The sequence below is a fragment of the Chamaea fasciata genome, unplaced genomic scaffold (assembly GCF_029207755.1).
Source record: "Chamaea fasciata isolate MVZ Bird 193981 ecotype frontalis unplaced genomic scaffold, bChaFas1.0.hap1 SCAF_5, whole genome shotgun sequence".
In the NCBI taxonomy this organism is placed as follows: Eukaryota; Metazoa; Chordata; class Aves; order Passeriformes; family Sylviidae; genus Chamaea; species Chamaea fasciata.
The window spans coordinates 9,484,150-9,505,235 of NW_027094090.1; the positions used below are offsets into that span (position 1 = coordinate 9,484,150).

At 35.6% G+C, this 21,086-nt stretch overlaps 1 protein-coding gene across 6 annotated transcripts in view; it reads left to right on the forward strand.

The window, feature by feature from the left end:
* The window catches only part of PCLO (piccolo presynaptic cytomatrix protein), a 322,274-nt gene extending 301,950 nt beyond the window's left edge, over positions 1 to 20,324 (forward strand). For all 6 annotated transcript variants that reach the window (XM_066182777.1, XM_066182779.1, XM_066182780.1 and 3 more), the window contains 3 exons: positions 9,425 to 9,559; positions 10,172 to 10,317; positions 14,855 to 20,324. In XM_066182777.1, the coding sequence (XP_066038874.1) occupies positions 9,425 to 9,559; positions 10,172 to 10,317; positions 14,855 to 14,995 (422 nt within the window). In that variant the 3' untranslated portion in view covers positions 14,996 to 20,324. The remainder of the gene's footprint in view (positions 1 to 9,424; positions 9,560 to 10,171; positions 10,318 to 14,854) is intronic.
* The last annotated feature ends 762 nt before the right edge of the window (positions 20,325 to 21,086 follow it).

Here is a 21,086-nt window from a genome sequence, read left to right on the forward strand (position 1 = left end):
AGGCTGTATGTCCAAAACACTAGAAGGAATGAAAAATCACTACTTAAACAGCCCTCTGCCAAAGCAAATAGGGAAGTTCCCAGGTGCTCGTGTTATGCAACACATTCTTGGGTTTACATTCAAATGCAATATGACTGCTTTTGCTTCTGCCTGACCCACAAGTTCAGCAGACATTATATAAATAAACTGTTTTCATGTCATTCTGCCCACTCCTGAGTGGTCAGCAGGTTTCCTAACAGAAAACTACTTTTTGCAAATGCAACGTGCAACCACTTTGGTTTTATTGCTTTTAGCAATAAAAAACCCAGCATTTTTAACTTTTTTTTTAGGAAATACACTGTAGTTACAACATATTCTAAGCACTGTGTGTATTTTAATTCAAGTTGGTAAGTGCTTGTTTATATCCCAAATACAAAATATCCTGTTCAAATTATTTGTCTCTCTTTTGATTCCCAAAAGTAAGTACAATAAATGCAAAACCTACTTGGTAATCTATATTTTCCTCTCCTGATATTATGCAACGTAAGACTTCTGAAATATATTTATAATTATTCAATTCTCTTTATTATATCTTTAAGGAATTTTTCCATTATCTCTTCTACCATCCGTGTGACTAATTTTTCTCCCCTTTAAGTGCTTATATTATTTCCATTATACTTTCATCATATTGTAACACAAGATAAATGGACTTTAATCTGTTTCCTAGGATTTCAAGTGTTTCAAGCAAGAATGTTTAATTTCTCCACATCAAGTGAACACAAAGAATAAATAAATCTGTTGTGATATTACATCTTCATATGAATATTCAGAAAGAGAAGGTGTAAAATTTTTCATTATTTTGACACAGAAAGTGAACGCTGTCACAGAAGGGATTTTTTCATTTTAGATTATTTTGTTGAACTCTCAAAATCTTGCATATCAAAACTAAAAAAAATATAAAAAGTATCTTTACCATGAGACAGGGAAAGTAGCTTAAATCTGTCATTTTTTAATGAGAACCTAAGAAAATGTAAGAAATCATCCCTGTATAGGTGAGACCCATTTTGTGTTCTCATACTGACATGGAAAAAAAGTGCAGACTCAGTTGTCCTACTTTAACAAAATATTTATGCTGCATCACACAAAGATTATAGTAGCATTGTGCTAATACATTACTGAACTGTGGGTATATCAAATTCAGACTTCTGCAAGCAGTTTCCAATGTTTTTCTCCCTTTAGAAGCACATTTTCTTCTTGGTAAAGCTGCAGTAAAATAAACTTAAATAGTCAAGGTTCAGGTTGCTCTGTATGTATGACATTAATTTTCTTCTTCTCCCTGTATGAACTTTTTTATACAAAAAGCCAGGGCAAAGTGTGCCTTTCATCATCAAAATTTCAGATGTGCTGTGGCAAGCCATCTTTAATGCAGCTGAATCTGCAGCATCTGATATGTCTCATTATGTAAGATGCTAAAACTGTGATGACTATGAATAGATATTTAGACTTGGGCAGTGATTTATGGTGAGGATGAAAGGGAGCAAAAGTTGTTGAAGAGAGTTTTTTCTTCTGAGATTGCATAGTTTTCCCTTTCAGGGGAAACTTTCCAGGCTGCACCTATCCTTGAAGTTCAATTAAAATCACAAGGATAATTTCAACCATCACTTCAGCTTTCTCTCAAGTTTTAGCATTCTCTAAAGTTATGGAAAACTATGGAGCTGTAAATTCTAATTTTTATACTTTTAGCCTAGTTTCATTGGCTAAAAATCTGATTTCTAAATAAAAGCCATGGACTCATCTCTCAACTAACACTTAAAAAAATGTAGGCACCTCCAAAGTCATTTATCCATCCAAAATACAAAAGTTTAAAAGGTATTATCCCTTCTGCTTACAAAATTCAGGGAGTTTGCATTAGACATAAACACTTCCTTATGATTAACCCTGTCATTAGTTTGTAATTCTAAATCAGAGATAAATTTTGGGGAAATCTGGTATTTGAAGGAATTGCAGAGAGGATGTTGATAGAACTATCAGTTTAGAACAGAAGAATTCCCTTCCACAGAAATGAAGATGTGTATAAGACATAATCTAGTAGGATGTGCTATGAGTTAGATGTGTAAATATCTTGACTTCCCTCACTTAGTTTTCTTTCTCTCTCTAGCTCCTTACCAGTTAAATGCACACAGGCATTTTATGTTCATCTTCATTGGAAAAATCAATGTGTGGAGTAATCTCTGATCACCTAAATTTGATATTTACAGGTCTCATTATTTTCCCTCCACTTATTCCAAATATCCAGGGACAAGTCTGGCTAGATTATTGGAAGACAAGTCTTACTGGAGAAGCCTCTGACCCTCTATACTGTCATTTAGGTTACTGGCTTGGGCAACTTCTGATACTAAGTGAATCTTTTTCCTCAGATTCACTTCTTGTAACATTGCTTCTTCATTATAGTCTTCCCACTGCCTCACTTTTCCTACAACATTTTAGAAAGTCACATAACAGAAATAAAGCCGGTTGAAAGTGGATTGGTACATGTCTTTATCTTTCATATTTGAGCATATTGTGAAGTATAAGTGTTATTTTCCCACACATCACATTACTTCAGATAAAGAGTTTTTACATATGGTATCAATGTATAGTCAGAATTTAGTTTTGGTTTAATTTTTTGTTTTGTTTTGCATTTCAAAGCAAAACATCTTTTTGCTTCCAAAAAAGATGAATAAAACCTATAAAAGGGAGACACACACAGAATGACCAATAAATGGAACGGAGCTTATTTTTTTTTTATGGGAAATATTCCACATCTCAATAGGCAAAAGACTTCCTCTGTTTTCAAAATACATTTTGTAAGCAGGTTTTTTGACTTAAAGAAAAAGATTTGGGGCATACAGGCTAAATTTCTTTACAAGTGTATTTAAAATTCTCTCGGTAGTGAGCCTGCTAGGTCTGAGAATCACAACATAAAGCTGTTGGCTTGTTCATATGCCTGAGCCTCAAATATTGCTGTTGGCTTGTTCATATGCCTGAGCCTCAAATATTGTGCCACAAAATTGTAAATTATGTTTGCTGCAAGCAAGTTCCTGAGTTCTGCTCCTCTCCCCATCACACGACTGTGTGCGCATCACATCCGAGGACACTGGGAGATATTAATGAAAGACCTTCGTTGCCCATCTCATAACTTATAGCCTGTCCTCAGGAGCCCACAATACTAGGTAGGGAGGGGAAAGGAGAAATGGGAGGAGCTCCTGTGGTTCCTGTCTGCTTCCACACAGAGCAATCCCTGTTCCCAGAGGGAACCATTTATCAGGAGTGGAGCTGAGTTTGCTGTCTCAGAGGAGAACAGCTGCCTGCACACAGTGTCTCTAACTGTGTCATAAATAAATAATATTAATCATAATAGAATAAATCATAATAACACTAAGCCCTTCTTTTATAACACCACATAGCCTTTCCACAGGCAGATTAGAGAACACTCTGAACCCATTAGGGACCCTTAGCAGCCGGAGCTCCTCTTCAGAGCAGAGGTAGATAAACACAACCATCCTCTGAGCTTCAGTTTGTTCCATGAGCTGTTGATTGCACTGTGAAGAGTAAACTGAGTATCCAGATGCGAGAGGAGCAGCAGACTTCTGAACATATCCAACCTCATATTTATTGAGACAGACCCATGGTAGTAATCCCAACATGTATTTAAAGCACTGTGAAACAGGAGGAAGTAGTAGTTAAGACTGTATTAATGTCTGATTTTTCTTACTGGAGAAGAAAAATGAATATAGAACCAGCCTACAAGAGAAAACTGGTAATTTTCATAGAGAAAGAAATATGTATGCAAAAGGTAAAAGACAAAAAGAAAGAAATAAAAAAGGATCATAAGGACAGACAATGTTGGAACCTGTAAACATTGGGAAGCATTGTTTATGAAGATTATTCATTATTATTTTGCAGAAGCTTTCCCAGTAGCTCATGCCCTAGCAAGAGGATGAAAGGCATGAATACAAACAGCTGATGCTGCATGTGACTTGTGCGATGGTTAAAAAAAAAAATTGCTCAAAAAAAGAGTGGAAGGTTTTGGCTGGCATTTTAACTTCTTGATATATGTACGTTTAAAATTATACTGAATATTTTTGCTTTACCTTCAGTTGGAGTTGTTTAGCTCTAATACTGAAATATACATACTATATATATATAGGCTACTATTTTCAGTAATACAGAATTATTTATTTCAATAAGATCATGTATCTTGTTTTTCTGGTGCACAGCTGTCTACTGAAGGATAAATTTCTGATTCTTAAAATAACGTCAAAGGAATCCAGCAGAAATGTTTTTCTTTGTACAACAGAACTGTGTTAGACAGAAAATTATGTCTTTATGTACCTAACGGGTTACTGTGAAGACATTCTCAACAGTGGCAAGGTCCTCATCAGCCTTCCTACGACTCTGTGTTTTCTTCTGGGATCACACTCCAAAGTCCTGTCTATGTTTACACAATCAAAGTCTCTCTTCAGAGAAAACCCAATCCCAGCTACTGAATCCAAACAACTCTAAGAGATGTTTGAGAGATAAAATCTAAGATCACAGAAAGCTGCTAAAGAAACATGGGTCTTGTTACAGAACCCATATTTTTGTGTTGTCTTTAATCATGTCCCATATTTTAAAGCTGTAATTTTGTCCTCTTTTTAAATTCAAGTTATCAACACTTGGATTGAAATCTCGGATTACGTAGATTTTATTACATGCTACTATATGTTCTAATTCTCTAAATGTTACAAACGTATCCTAACATAGCTGAATACAAGATTTTGTTTATTTAAGAAATACATATACAGGGGAGTATTTGATTTGCTTGATTCTGGAATATATTTCTCATTAACCCCATGTTAGAGATAACTATCCAAGTCCAAGTCATTAAATACCTATGAGAGAAACAGTGGTTTACTGCATCCAAAAAATTCCTTTATTCTGTCAATTAACACTGTACAGAGCCCTCAGAGGTATATTAATTTTCTCTCTCAGTGTATGAAAACAGATAAAGATTTAAGGAAATTATGCATCTCTTCACTAGGCCAGTATCACTGGAAGCTGTTAGGAAGGACCTTCCTCTGATTTAAAATCTTTCACCATAAAGCATCTGACTTCTGAAGCTCCAGAAGAGCACTTCCTACCTATTTTGCAAACAATAATTTCATCTATAAACCTCTTTAAAACAAAACAAAACAAAACAAACAAACAAACAAACAAACAAACAAAAAACCCCAAAACAACACTGGGAAATATTTGTTAATATTTTTCCCCTTGTATTTTATGTTTAATTACACTTCTCTAGTACCCCCAGTAACTCTTCTGGAACAGGAGAGCCCATACTAATTTATATACAATTATGAAACAAAATGTCAGTTTATGTATTTTCCTGATTCTGTTTTCTGGCCATCTGGCATGCATTCAGGAAATTACTCAAGTATGATGTTTATCAAGTAGAAGCATTTAGGCATCTCATATTTAAATTTCCAAGTTTAACCCACCCATACATTATCTGTGTATCTGAAAATACATAGTCAACGTCAGAAATCAATTAAACTTATTCTAAGATAAAAGTGCAAATAATCTCAGAACTTTACATTTAGACAATTGAACTGAATAAAATTCCTGCTATTCTGCAGTGAGATTTACTTGTTCATTTAATGCATTGCTGAATTAGCCTTGATAACACAGAATGATGGGAGGCAACTACTTACTTCTGTCTTGGGTAATTCTGTTTGATAGCAGGCTTTTGATTAAAAAGGAATGGGAGCACAATCCAGACTTATCAATCTCTGGAACTGTCAACAACAGTGCAGATGACACATCCTGTGATTTACAACAGCAGTCAATTAAAACTAATAGCAAAACTAATTAACCTTTCCCAATGCAGAGTGTGACAGTTCTACTATAGCAACAGCTTTGTTGTTGCCATCGCCACTGCAAATTTAAACAGAATTTCTCAAATACCTTGCAGCCATTTAATTAATAACCACCTCCTTTTAATTGTTAACGTATTAATAATAATATGGTCCCCTAAAAAGAGGTGTGCCATAATTAAAAAAAAAGAAAAAAAAAGGATGTTTTTAATCCTATGTATAGCTATAGATGATATAGATATAGATATAGATGATATAGATATATCTAAGAATTTGCTGCCTACAGTTGGCATGTTGCAAAGATGAACAATATGCTGTGCCTGACTGTGGTCCTCTTTTGATTAATCAGTAAATATGCATTTGTTACATATGAGACAGGTAAAATATCACACTATTTCAGCTTAAATATCTCTCATTGTTTTTTAATTTTTACTCCAACATATGGATGTAAAATCTCTCTTTTTCACTCTTTGTTTCCTAAGCTAAATAAGACAGTAATCGTTTTAGTGCTTTACTACATGGTTCCTTGCCACTTTGATAATCTAGTTTTGCATCTTTTTCGTGTGAAAAGAATTTTTATTGAGAAAAATGTTACTACTCAAGTTAATTTTTTTCATTTCCTTGCAAAAACATATTATTACTTCCCTAAAATGATATGCAAAGTCACTTTTTCAGAGTTGTATTGTAGCACTTATCATCATCAAATGTACCAAAATACCTGCAATCAGTTCCATTCTCACATCATTTATGGTTGATGTTTTCTAAAATTCTACAGGAAGGCAAAAGTTTGTAATTGGGTGCTGTATATTTTGATTTATTTCTACCAATGCAACCCTTCAGGTTATCCTAAAAACACTGATGAAATTTATTTCTGTCACACCAAACACGACACATTCATGCCCAGCTCAGCCCACTCTGAACTGTCACCAGCTCTTAGATGGTTCACTGTTAACAATTTCCTTCATCACTATATCTCTCATTTTCATTTAAAGAATCAACTCCACAAAACAAGGCACATCTGCTCTATTTCTGCACACGCACCGAAGGAAAGAAGTAATGAACAAATATTAGAAAGGGGGAAAAGCTAAGCAATGGAAGAAATAGGAATCCCTTCTGAGTCTACAAAAGTAGTGTGTTCTGAAGTGATTTTAGTTCAATGTTTCATAAGGCTGGTGTTAAGACTCCTCCACTCATGCTGTGGGAGAAATGAAAATTAGTCTGGAAGCACAAGAAAGCTATCATCCTTCATGTGTTTGCAGCTGTAGATCATTGTTTTCCCCATATTGCTTAAATAGTGAAGTAGGATTGCTTGTCCTAAAGAGTATCTGGCGATATAGAGTAGTGGAAAATTTCCAGATGCTGAGAAATAGTGTTGGAGTATTCAAATATAATTTGCTGGAAGCATATATCCTTCTTTTTCTGGCTCACAAGTGTCATCCAAACCACCACATCTCATCTTACGTTTAATGCACACCTAAATGAAAAAAGGAGGCACTAATGCAATCAAGACGAGGTCCTAACAACTAATGTAAATAGAGCTTAAAGGACAGAGAGGGAATAAAGAAAATAAGCCAAGTACATTTTCCAAAAAAGCCTGTGATTAACAAAAAATTGCCTGAAACTAATATTAGGTTTTTTCTACAACTGTCCATGCTGGGCTTTTTTTCATGTTTCTAGGAGTCAGTGCAAGTACCAATACTGATCACAAATTCAGATTTAAACAACACCTTTCAGGTGTGTCATGTCTTCATCTGTGGTTTGAGAATTTTGTCTACAGAGAGAAGAAGGCAGTATAATTTCCTTGTATCTTATTCAAGTCATTCAAAATCCACAGTTTAACCAAGATGGGCCCAATGGAAACTCAACACTTTTCAGGGAAAGGGCATTATAACAACAGAGAAATAATGAATAATGATAGGGACATTGTTGCCATTCCTTCTTTGATCCCAGCTGCCAATGATCTTTTCTGCTGGCTTCCCATGATGAAGACTTCATTATCTTTGCACAACCATGCAGCAGGAAAAGGTGCTATTTTTGCATATTCAAACCTATAGGAATGGTTTTGTGATTATAAAATATTTTGAAAGAATCACTTGCCTCATAACAGATCTTCTCACACCTTAGAAACAATAGAAGAAATGCTGGCCCCGCTGAAGCTGAATTACAAATTTGTTATGGACAGTAAATAAATTAAATTCCAGCTTAAGTTTGTGAGGAGAGTTAGGGGCCAGTTTTTAGCTGTGGTTATTTATTATTACACTTTTACTCATGATCCTCAAACTATTTTAAGTAGAAAAAAATAGAATTGACATCTGTGAAACAGAAGCTGCCATTTTTAGAGGGTGTTATTCAAATTTGATTGTATATTTGTGATACAAAAAGTAGTCTTTACTTGCCACTTAACAACACTTATTAATTGAGAGCCTTCTCCAAATGTATAATAACTGTTTACTTACTGCAGAGTTGCTTTGCACCTTGCAACATCTTGGCACAAGCTTCTAGAATTTCCCATAAAGTGTTAAAGCCTGCTGGCACAAGAAACTACGTAATAAAGAATCCCAGTAGCTTTTTGGTTTGATTGCTTTTGCACTAATATCTAAAGAGAAGAGAAAGGTGAAATAATATTTTCAGTAGCAGGACAATAGATAAAGAAGCACAACCCCCACTATGGCATGATGTTAGTACAGAGAGAATTGAGCTGAGGATGCTCAGCTCCCACCGCCCTACCATTTTGAAGATATAGCCCTGCTCCACCCTGCCTGGCTTCTGTCAAGGCTTGTGGGAGGACAGGCAGAGGAAAGGCAAAATGGCTTTGTCTACATTTCCTTCTGTGCCTTCTCTCCATCTTTGAACTGATTTAGAGAGAAGTCCATAAAATGTAGAAATAATGGGCCTGTATTTCTACCCACATAAGCAGAGAAATTGCCTTTACTTTTAAAGGTCACTCTAAGCACTTCCCTTTCAACTGTGTGAATGATATTGCTCCATGTATGTAGGAAGGTGAAATGAAATGCTGACTTCACCAGCCTTACTTCATTGCCTTTGAATATCTTACTTTTAAAACCATTGAAAGTTCTCTTTCTTCTTTTCTTACTTTTTTTTTTTTTTAATGAGATAACTTCAGAGTCTTGTAGTAAATGTTTCTGAAAAGGTGAATTGCAGTGACCATTATGTGATTGTAACAACTCCTAGTGAAATATCTGTTCTTGGGGGAAAAAAACTGCACTGAGGCAAATACATTCTGAAGCATATAATCTAGTTATACAAGTGTATGACATGTATACCGTGTTTGCTTATCCAAACTATAAATTATCCTTACACTCCTGAATTAAAACTATGAGGTATAAGTATAGCTGTAAAAACTATAAGAAAGAAAGCCAAAACCAAAACGTAATTAAGCAAACAAAAATAAACGCAAGCAAAACCAAAACAAAATCAATCAAACAAAACAACTGAATAAAAACGCCATAAAATTTTACTTCTCTTCAAGTTAGAGATACACAATTGGTTTCCTTTTACATTAATGAGGGTTTCTTTTTCTGCTTTTCCAGGTAAAACACAGGTTATGGGTGAAATCAAGATTGCACTAAAGAAGGAAATGAAGACAGATGGAGAACAACTGATAGTAGAAATCCTTCAGTGCAGAAATATCACATACAAATTTAAATCTCCAGATCATCTTCCAGGTATCACTAAGAAAAAAGCTTCATGATACTTTGAAAACACTGAGTAGGTTGTATCTTAAGTCATTTAGCAGCATCACTAAAATGGAAAAGAAAATTGCTTCTTAGCCAGGATGACATATTCTATAGGAGTCTTTTTGTAATACTTTTCTTCTATGAGCAACTTTAATGAAAGTAAAAACATTTTGTAGAAGCAAATTACTTCTCAGAAGTTAATCCTCTTTTTAGTTTACTTTTTATTTTTAAAAGTTGATCCGTTTTTAACTTTAGTAAAAATTATAAATTTCTAGGTCATCAGAAAACTGGGATATCTACTAGAGGATTGTATTTTTGTGAAAAAGCTTTTAAAAACAAAAATTTCATGTTCATAATGATATTTTCATACATAGATAAAGATATCAAGATATTTTTTTTACTTTAATGGCAGTATTATAAACACAAAGTAATTCCTTTGGATTTGGTGGGGTGGGTCCATTTCTACTACATGTGAATGAGAACAGAATGTGACTTTTTAAAATATCATTTTTTCACAAAAATTCCCCTCTGTTGAAATCATTAACAAGAATGATTATTTAAAAGCTTCTGTATTTAACTCATTGAACTGTTTTTCCCCAGACCTGTATGTGAAGCTGTATGTTGTCAATATCTCTACCCAAAAGAGAGTAATTAAGAAGAAAACCAGGGTATGCAGGCATGACCGAGAGCCTTCGTTCAATGAAACATTTAGATTTAGCTTGAGTCCTGCTGGGCATTCTCTTCAGGTAATTCTGCATTTTATTAAATGCTAATTTTGGATGTTGTCCGTGCTGTGCTATGGGCATTTGAGCTCAATCTTCTACCCCAGTTGTTCGCTGAAAAGAGAAAACTAAAAAGTAAAACAGTTATATAACAATGGAAATATCAGGCTAGAGGAGCCATTAAAAGATGGATTACTCCATCACACCACACTAAGGAAGGGTATTTATAGATCAGGCCTGAAAATTTTAGGCTTGATCTGTTCTTAAAATCCCCCAGAGAAGGCAGTTGTATATGCCTTCCAAGAATAATTTTCTACGTATTTAGAAATTTAGTGCAAGATCAAAATTAAATATGTCATATTTTTAAATTAAGCTCACATATCCTTAAGTATTCTCACCAAGTGCAGAGGGAAACTGATTTTCCTTCTTTTTAATTTAAAAAAAAAAGGTTTACACTGAAAGGCTGTTATCTCTCCTCTCTACTTTTCTAGGCTAAGTCAACCAAATTTCTTTGATATGCCTTTTGCTTAAATGCCTAATCATTTTATCATTCTCTCCATTTCTCCAACTTCTTTAAAAGTTGTGGTACCTAAAATTTGACACAATAGTCTTAATCTCAGATGCTGAGAATTACTGATTATGTCAAGCCAGATATTCTCTGGTACATTTGTAACGGTGTTGACTCTGTCAGTCTGTGACACATCAAATGATGCATGGAACTGGTTCAGGAATAGTCCCTCTCCTGGGTTTTAGTTGCTTAGACAGATTTGGTCATATGGCCACACTTGCTCTTTTTTAGACAGGTCGGATTCCATTTGTCTACCTTCATTTATTTTCACATTAGGAGATAACAAGTATAAGCGATATATTCAGGCTTCCCACAGGTTTCCTCCAGACAGGGATAAGCAATTCAAGGGGTAACTGCATGCCAATGTTAAAAGTCAGTGGAAGGCATTGTTGGGCATATCAGCATTCAGTTAATGAGCCTTTAAATCTGTCAGACCAACCTGAATAAAACAGCTACATTATGGTGACTAAAGTTAGTCTGGATTATCTATGTGCCTACATTATGCTTATTGCTTGTATCATTAACATTACAGTCAAAATGGAGGTTACTTACATAACAAGGCTCCTCCAAAATAGATACTGTTTTTCCTGTGTTAAGGTGTGCTAACATCTTATTGTTTCAATAGACTAAATTAAAGGCTATTTAAGAATTGACATTTTCTGGGAAAAGCCAAAGTGACCAATAAAGTCTTGCCAAAGTTTTAGAGCTCCCATAAAAAATTTGCTTCCAGTGGTGGTTTGAAGAGGAAGCCGTATGGGGTAGACCAGTAAAGAAGAATTCACAGAGTCCTATGGGAAAATAATCCATCATGTTTTAAGGACAGAGATAGCGAGTAGCATATCCATAAGAACAGTTAGCTTGAGACTTGACATTTCCTCTGGAAGTCTGTGATATAGAGACAAGAGGAGACTGAGGGGAGACCTCGTTGTGTTCTTCAACACGGTCCTGGGGGGAATTGGAAGGGCAGGCACTGATCTGTTCACTTTTGTCACCAATGACAGGACTCAAGTGAATGGCCTGAAGAAGACTCAGGGAGGTTTAGGTCGTACGTCAGGAGAAAGTTTTTCACACAGATAGTGTTTGGACACTGGAACAGGTTACCCAGGGAAGTGGTCACAGCATCAAGCCTGACAGAGTTCAAGAAATATTTGGACAAACCTCTCAAGCACATGGTGTGACTCCTGGGGGGGCCTCCAAAGGGACAGAAATTTGACTCAGTGATCCTGATTGATGTCTTTAAACTCAGAATATTCTACAAATCTATGATTCTATGATAAGTCCTGATGCTGCACACCAGAGCTAAGACATTGAAGGCCATAAAAGTATCCTGTAAAACTATCAAGGAACAAGTTTAAAACAGAGAAAAAGTGTTTCCGCTTCATGAAAATTGGAATTTGAGCTGTAAAATGTATTGCCTTTATATATTGTGTGTGCTAAATATTTTCACAGAAAAGAGTAACTGGAGAAAATTATAGGAGAAATTTGAATTAAATTTGAAAATGATAGGAGAAATGTGAAAGACATCAAATTCTGTTAAATACAAACTTACTCCCTACGAGTCAGGATGTCAATGGTCCACAGACCTTAGTAGGTATTTTGAGAGAGTGTAACTACTTAATTGCTTTGTTCTTTTATTCTGCCTTACACACTGCCCTCTGCACTTTTGGAAGCAAAATATTTGTCTGGAGAGAGCTTTAATCTTTCTCAGTGCATCTGTTTTTATGTGCTCTTCAAGATCAACAGTCGATTTGTTCCTATGGCAAAGCCTGAACTTGGATGATTTGAGTGCTGAATTTGAGTGATGAACATTTAGGGCCAAAGAGATGGACAAAGTTCAAAGAGACTTAGGCAGAGGGAAATAAAACAAACCCAGAATTTATAGAACAAGAATGAAACTTGAAGATGATGGGAGAAAATAAGATCAAAGACAGGAAGTAAAATGAGATCAAACATGATAATAATAAAAGGTACAATGTAAAGAGCTATGAGAACCAACCAGAGGCAGAAATTAAGACAAGGAACTGCAGTCTAAAATCAGCAGCAAGAGCAGTGAATATTAGCCATAATAAGGGGAACATGGGCTGTTGAGGAGAAAAAAAAAAAAAAAAAGGAAAAAAACCCCCAAATTAAGAAAAACTTGAATTGTCTGGTACAGAGTACTGGGAATAAATAACAAACAAAACCCCTGGGGCTTTGAAACTAAGACTAGCTGATCCAGGATAACAAGACTGGAATTTAAGACCTGGAACACAGAGGAAACAAGGATGCGGGACAGAGAAGCCAGAGAAGAAAGATCCTAGGGTTCCATCTGAGAGGAGTAGGGAGAAGGATCAAGAACAGAACTAATGAAAAATTGGATAATTTTTTTTCTGTCCTAAACTGTTGATGGTCTCAGAATGAAAAAATTCTGTGGAAAAGATTTTGATTGATTTCAGAAAGGCACCTTCCTCAGCCCCTGGCAGTTTTTTCCTCACTTCTCTGATTTCCTTGTTCTGTGGCAACTCACCTGGGACCCTTCTGGAAAGCACTAAGCCTCTGGCTCCAGGCTCACTGCAATTAGAAATACATAATGTCCTATGCAAGGCTAATCAGAAAAACACAGAAGAACAAATTTCACAGATGTTCTGGTTTGGCTTTCCAGTTTCTGGGCAGTCCATTCTCCAGCAAACACCAAAACTAGAGACCTAGAAAGCCATCAGCAGTGGAGGCAGGCTGCCTGTTTTCCTCAAGGACACATTTTCTGATTAATGAGTTTCCTATTAGTTCAGTGCCTAAGAGTTTTCCCTTCTCAAACCTGTTGACTAGTAGCCATTAGGTATCTAAGCTGTCCAGGTTGCCAATTGATATCAAAACTGGACAAGGGGAGTAGGAAGCCTATTCAGGAAAACATTTGCAGATTTCTTCCCTTTTGAAATTTATTTTATAATTTATTTGTAATATAAAGTTTGCATTTTTTATGTTGCTTTCCAAATCAGAATGGAAAATGTTCAAAAAAGGCTAAGTACTTGATAACAGGAAATTCTAGTTCTTCTACAGATCTGTTACTTTTCTACTGCCATGTGGTTTCAGCAGAGTACAAAACCCTTATGTTCTGTTATTTTTCTGCTAGCATAGATCTTTGAAACTAAATGTCAAAATGCCCTTTTTTCCTTTCCTGCTGGTTGACAAGGAGAGTGACAACCTCCTCCCATTATCAGTTACTTCCCTTGCTTGCTGCTTGTTGAGGTCTGCTCAGAGACTGTGAATATTACAAACCTGCTATTAACCTGCTATTAATGGAAATGCAAATGTTCATTATTTCTTTCTATTTTGAAAAACTTAGGAAGTTAAAAAGAAAACAACAAAAAAAAAACACAAAAAAAAACCAAACAAGAAACACCCCACATTATGCTTGTTAATGCAGTTACTTAAGAATTAAGAAATGTGAAAATCTTTCTAAATGTGTAACTATAACTCATGCCATGAATTATACACATTATCAAATGCATTTTCTTAGAAATACGTATAATGAACCTATAGATCCACAGAACGAGACAAATCTTTCAGAAAAGTGTTTTGTTTTCATGGCACAATCCCCTTTAGCTGGAAAATATGTGGTTGGATGACATTTCACAGAGAGCCTTGTACACCCGATCTGCATCAGACTTCCACCGACTTAACAAGAGCTGCTACTTGCACAAAACTCTATCTTGTAACTTAAAACTTGACTTTATGCTCATCTTTGGTAACCAGCAGGTGAACGAATTGCTCATTAGCATTCAAGATCATCATCTTCTAAGTGCTATGTCTCATAAGGAAACAGAAGCAGAAGAAGAATTAATTTTCACAGGGCTTTCTGTAAAGGGAAAGGTGACTCTGTATAAAACGTGATGGTCAATGTTTCTTTTCTGTGCGTAGCATGTTTGAGCTCTGCATTTCTGAATCTTTCATGCTTTGCTAGTATTATGTTACTGTGCACATTGATGATGATGATTATTGTTATTATTTTCACAGATTCTGCTTGTCTCCAATGGAGGGAAGTTTATGAAAAAGACACTGATTGGGGAAGCTTATATCTGGCTTGACAAAGTGGATCTAAGGAAAAGAATAGTAAACTGGCACAAACTGTTGGTCAGCTCCACACAAACACACTGAGCAGAGCTGTCTGCTTAGGGCACAAAACATGCAGAGTCTGCTCTAAACAGCATCACTTCAAGAATATAGTTTGATATCATTGTGTTTAGCTAGTCTTTCAGAATACAAAGTAGAAAAGAGCAGTCTCTGGGCTACAAAGCACATTTAAATGAGGGCTAGTATACTTATTTTTGCTGCAAAACACAGCAAAAATAGAAGAAAATCTGAGCCCAGAAGTTAAAGCCAGGCTGTTTGAAAAGAAGACTGATACGAGGGCTCCATGTTGTTGGACTCTTTGTGAAGAGAGTAACTGTGAAGGAAACGGTGAAGGCTGGAGGCAGGTGCTAACGCAGAACTCGGCTGGAGCTGGAGGTAGTGTGATGGGAAGCGCAGTCTGGTTTTCTGTGCATCCAGAAGGAGATCATTTTATGCAAAAGCACCTAGGGTGACTGACTTTCCAAATCTCACTTATTAGAAGTGCAAAACTTGCTCCTCTGCACCTTAGGATCTCTGATAATTTGCTGTAGTGAGATTATGCCACTTGACACAAATTGCAAGGTGTTTGCAAGAGTGGCAATGTTATTTTACATTACTTTTTTCCTTCTTTATCTTTCAAAAACTATGCTGTGGAGTATCAGATCTGATTGTTTCATTTGTTTCTGTGTGTTAACAATGGACATAAACCACTCTCCTAGAAAATAATGAATAAAATTATATAAACAGTGTATAAATTGGGACGTGGTTTTAAAGAGAAAGGACAGGTTGTAAACCACACTACATCAGAAAGATAAAATGCTGTTTCAGTGTCAGTGATACTGTGTTTCACCCCACCCTTTGAGTCAGAAGGTCTAAATCAGTTTGACGTTCAAGAGACTCAAGCACTGGGACTAATGCAGTTATTTCAACTAGTCCTCACATTTTTCAGCTACCAGTCTTGTTCTGAAGCTGTAGAGAGACAATGAATTCCAGGCTATTTTGTGGGCACTTTGGAGCAGCAGCCCCACCATGTGACTCTGTCGAAGCAGGGCTCTGTATCAACACTAGTGACACAGTTGGAATCTAAGGGGAAGGGACAGCAGGGCATTTCCTGACTGGATGCAGCTGTATTAGTACGAAGAATACCCTCTTGCTATCTCAGGTGAATGTCTGAGTATAATCTACTCAACAGCATGGCTTCTCAGTTAGGAAAGAAGTAAATAAGAAGGTAACTTGCAACTTTTAAGTCTTTTTCTTGCCCAAAAAGGAATTTCCGATTTTCATTAAATTATTTAATGTACATTGTCTTATATTTTTTTGAATATGTGTAGTACACTTCCACAGGTTGTGAAAGACCAGATGAAAAATATCCTTCTGGAAAATATTATATGCTCTACAAAAAAAAAAAAGGAAAATAAAGCTTAGGTTATTACATAACTGGATTGACTGTGAAAAAGCTACACCATTAATCTGGTGACACTTCCCACATACAGTTTTTGGTTTATTTTTATCAACTTAAAATATCAGCATGGAACAGGAATATGAGAAGAAACATAAAAATTATATTAATGCTACACACACCAAGGAAACTCCCCTTGTTCATAACCTGCTGGTAGCCTGCTTAACTTGCAAGCAGAGCAATCTTACGAAAATTTTATTAGATATCCTAAAAGCACAACATCACTGGCAGTGGAAGTAGGATATGTGCTTTAATGTTGAGTTTTATGCTTTCACCAGTATATGTATACCCTACCTCTCATACATTTTAAGAACAGTCCTCTGGAGTTATTGTAAAAATTCTATGTTTTGATGTTGTATATGTTTTTATAAGAAAATATTTCAAAGAAAAAATTCCCCACTGAAACAAAAAAATCTTTTGTGGGTATATTTGACATATGTGTTGCTCTCTTGGTGGGTTATCTTGCATTCCTGATGAGTATACTGTGTTTGTACTTTGAAAAAAGACCTGCAAAAAAAAAAAATCCGTGTGAAGTGCAAGCCATGAGGTGTGCAATTTTGTGCAAACTGCTGGTGATTTTGTTCTTGCTAAGATTTGCTACAAAGACAGCAAGTGGCCCTGGTAGTTGCTATAGAGATTTCTGAGAGGAAGGAGCAGTCTCTGGCTGCCTTACTGGAAGCCTGTAATCATCATCTGTAATTGAGAACGTGGACAGGCATGCTTTGCTCTCACACACACACAAATGTGGCCGATATTTTATTGGATACTTTTGTTGAGTGGTGTAGGGAACAGCTGCCTTTGAGGTGAATCAGCTGCCAGCAACCGGTTTAATTCAAGCATCTTTGTTTCTCTGAACAACACACAAAATGTTTCTGCATGTTGAAATGGCAGTTTCTGGACTCCTGTCATGAAACAGAAAGAGTAGAGTTTGTAAGGAACGTGGCACTGTCTTGACCAGCTGCAGCAAGGATGGGGCTCCTTGGGTGTCACCCGGGGTGGGTGTGTGTCACACCTGGGCACACACACTCCCTTTCTGAGGCAGCATCATTCAGAGGTCAGAGAATGCCACCAAAGTGTGCCAAGTTCCTTTTCTTGACCAAATTTCTAGGTTGTACTGAAATCACTCTATGCAACACAGATTCATGTTTGAATGCATAGTTTCTCTTTTTGTTGTTTGTTTGCTTTATGAATGAAGTCAGGAAAAACTCTCGTGAAAATTTTTTTTTAAGAAGGAATCAAACAAGGACTATTAGTATTTTTTACCGGTTTTGTATATATCTCAGTATATTTTTATTTTCTTTTTTCTCATTAATTTTTGTTTCTTTTATCTGGCCAAATGTGCTCAGACATGGCAACAGCTTTTATAATTTCTGAGTGATTGATTATTAATGAGTTCACACATTTCTATGATTGCTTTGAAGATACATCTTGCAGGGAGGCAATAGCAGAGGCATTTTAACTCTTTTAATTCATAAATCTGCTGAGACAACAGAAATTGAAGCTGCTTCTTAGTTCAAGCCTTGTAGAGTGGAAACAAGCAGAAAAATGAGCAAAAGCACAGTGTGTGTGTTTACAAATGACAGGGATTTATAACATTATCATTGTTATTAGTATGCATAAAATGAGTAGCAAACAGCCACTTTTTGTTTTGTTTTGTTTTCAAGTTTAAAACTAGACATGAGAGTTTCTATGATGAATGTTGAGCTAGTTCTTTATCATTACACTTTAAAGGGATAGTATCCAGGGGCAATGAGTGCTGCTTCTTTATTATTACCCACAGTATTACATCACATGGATCCTGTATGGAAGAAACAAAAACCAGTTTAAGTCAGTAACAACCAATCCGCTGACTTGAACCGGCTTTAAATCAAGACCTAGGAAATATTTGAGTTATTTTTCTGGATGCTGGATGTTTGCATGGCTACGTTGTGGGATATGGTAGCTGGTAACCAGCTGATATTGATTCATACTTTGAGAATGATGATGAAGAAAAAGAAGACATCTATTATATTGTAAGCTAGTGTGAGCCCAATAGAGATTATTTAATCAGGATTTAGTTTCATGAAGATATCATAAAGATGTTAATAGTATTTTTTTAAATTATTATTTGAATCATAACTGACACTATTTTTAACTAGTTTATTTTCATTGCTATAATGTTGAATGTCCCAGATTCATTATTTGAGTATATATCTAGATATGTACATACCTATGTGAATAGCAGAGAAAATTTGTGTGAGTGTAACTTATAAAGGTAATTAAGCAGAGAGGAAATTTAGCATAAGTATCCACCTACATTATATTTAAACCCTAGTCTTACATGCCTTGTGAATTTTCAGTGCACCTGGCATGTAGGAATAATTGCTCTTTATAAATACATGTTGCCTTTAGAAGGAAAATAGGAAGAATAAGTGAAACCGGATACTTTCTCTTTAAACCATAAGAAACATTTTAATGTTTTCTATATGTTCTGTTTTATTATTTTGAAAAAAAAAATAATAAGCGAATATATTGATGAGCTCAAAAGTTATAATATATATAGATATCCATAATTAAAACTAGATGATTTGACGAGAGTCATTTTCTTAATTTGTTACCCTGTAAATAAATAAACATTTTTGTAAAACAAACTGAGTTTAAATTATTAACTCCATTTGACATCTAAGCATGTGAGTGTGTCCTTATTTGATTGTATCTTATAGATGTTCAGTGATGTGCTCAGGTGCTCAACAATGGCTGACTAACATGTGCGCTGTCATGCTACAGACAACGTGTACAGCAGACACAATGTTTAAAAAAATCCAAAAAACACCAAAAAAAACCCCTGCAAAAACAACAAAAAAAGAAGAATAGTTCTTGGGCAAATGTAATGTTTCCACAGTGAATGTTGCATGCATAGGTGGTGGTTTGTTGATATTCATTTTGTTTTCAATTTCTTTTTTTCATCATTTTGCTTCCAGAATCATCAGGAAAAATGAAAACAAAACAGATTTGTTCTGAAAGTTGTAAAAAACTGAAACAAAAGCAGTACAAGATTGTATAAAAATGCTTGTAAATCTGTCCCACTTTTCACTTTATGTATAAATCCATGCCATGGTTTTGTGATTGTATACAGGATGTATCTTGAGAATTTATGCAAATTGTGCTCTATAAAGGCTGTTATCCCAGTCTGACAAATAAATATTTAAAATATCTGGTTTGGTTTCTTTTTCCTAATTAACATGAAAACTTATTTTGCTGGTTTATATTTCTCATTGGTTGACCAGAGTGGTTTTACGGTGCTGCTGTACATACTTCCTATACTCTTTCGGCCTATTTCAGCATTAGCGAATTTCCCAGGGTATAACCCACCTCCCACACTTCATTTTGAAACAAAGAATGGTTCGTTCATCAGAACCTTCTTCCCAACAAGTCAGAACCAGAATCACATTCGGCCTGTTGATATGTTCATACAGTTTCATCTCTGGCATCCTATATGGGCAACAAATATATGTGCATACATCAGCACAGTTTAGGAATATCCAGGAGTTTGTCTCCTCAATGTGAAGAAAAGGTGAATTAAAAATGTAGCCTACTCTGTATCATTGTAAGATCCTGATGGAGACGTAATAAGAAAGAATCTGATAAATCCTAGAAGGATTTTCTCTGACTCTTTCCTCCATCAGAAAGAAGGTTTCCAGGAACAATATATCTTAGACTTTATTATAAGCAAGAAATCATTTTCTTTAAGCAATAATATCTGTAGTACTAAATTTTACCTCACTGGTATAACACTTGTGATGCTTTCCCATTGAGACTGTATTTTTGACCCATGTCTAGATCTATATTTATTGTATTTGCATCGTTTCCTGATTTCATACAAAAATTTTAAAAGAAACAAACATGTTTCCCAAGTGAAATAAATTGTTGTTTAAGTTTGGCACCTGAACATATAGACTGGAATTTTTTTCCTGTGAGTTGATCCCTTTTTCTGAAAAAATAATGTACTGAAAAATAAGCAACAGATTTGAGGATCCCTCAAGAACAGAGATGCCCTTTTTCACATTAGCCAGTCTGCTACAACACTGACACAGGCTGACTTCTAGTAATGCCCATCAGGAATGGAACTCAACTTCCCAGTGCCTGCCTCCATCACTAAGGTATGAGTTCAAGGTATTTTGGGTACCCCTCTCTGAGAAAATAGTTACGACTTCAACAAACACTCCACCTCACACTCAGCCTAAATTTTTGGCATCCTCTTTTATATTTGTGAGGAAGCTCCTGCTCAGCATACTGGCCCAATGAAAATGGTTAAAAAGCATTTCTGAAGTGTTAAGGGAGAGAGAGCTGACTGGAATTGTCTGCTGTGGAAGCTGTAGGTTTATCTGAATCTAGCTCGAGGAAACTAGTTTACAGACAGAAAATCCCAGTGTCCCTTCACCGACACAGAAAGAATGATTAAATAATAGTCTTCTTTGTAAATAATTTTAAAAAATTTAACAAAAATATGTGTTTATTTACTCAGAGAGCTCAGCAAAGTGCAAAGAATGTGTGAACTATTTCCTCAATAGCAATGAGCTATTACTATTTGTGGGATTTAACTCAGAAACTATGATGTGAAACTGGGAATTGGGAACTTCATGGAAAGTTTTTAAAATATGCTGGACTTAAAATTCATATAGAGAGAAGTTACTGAAA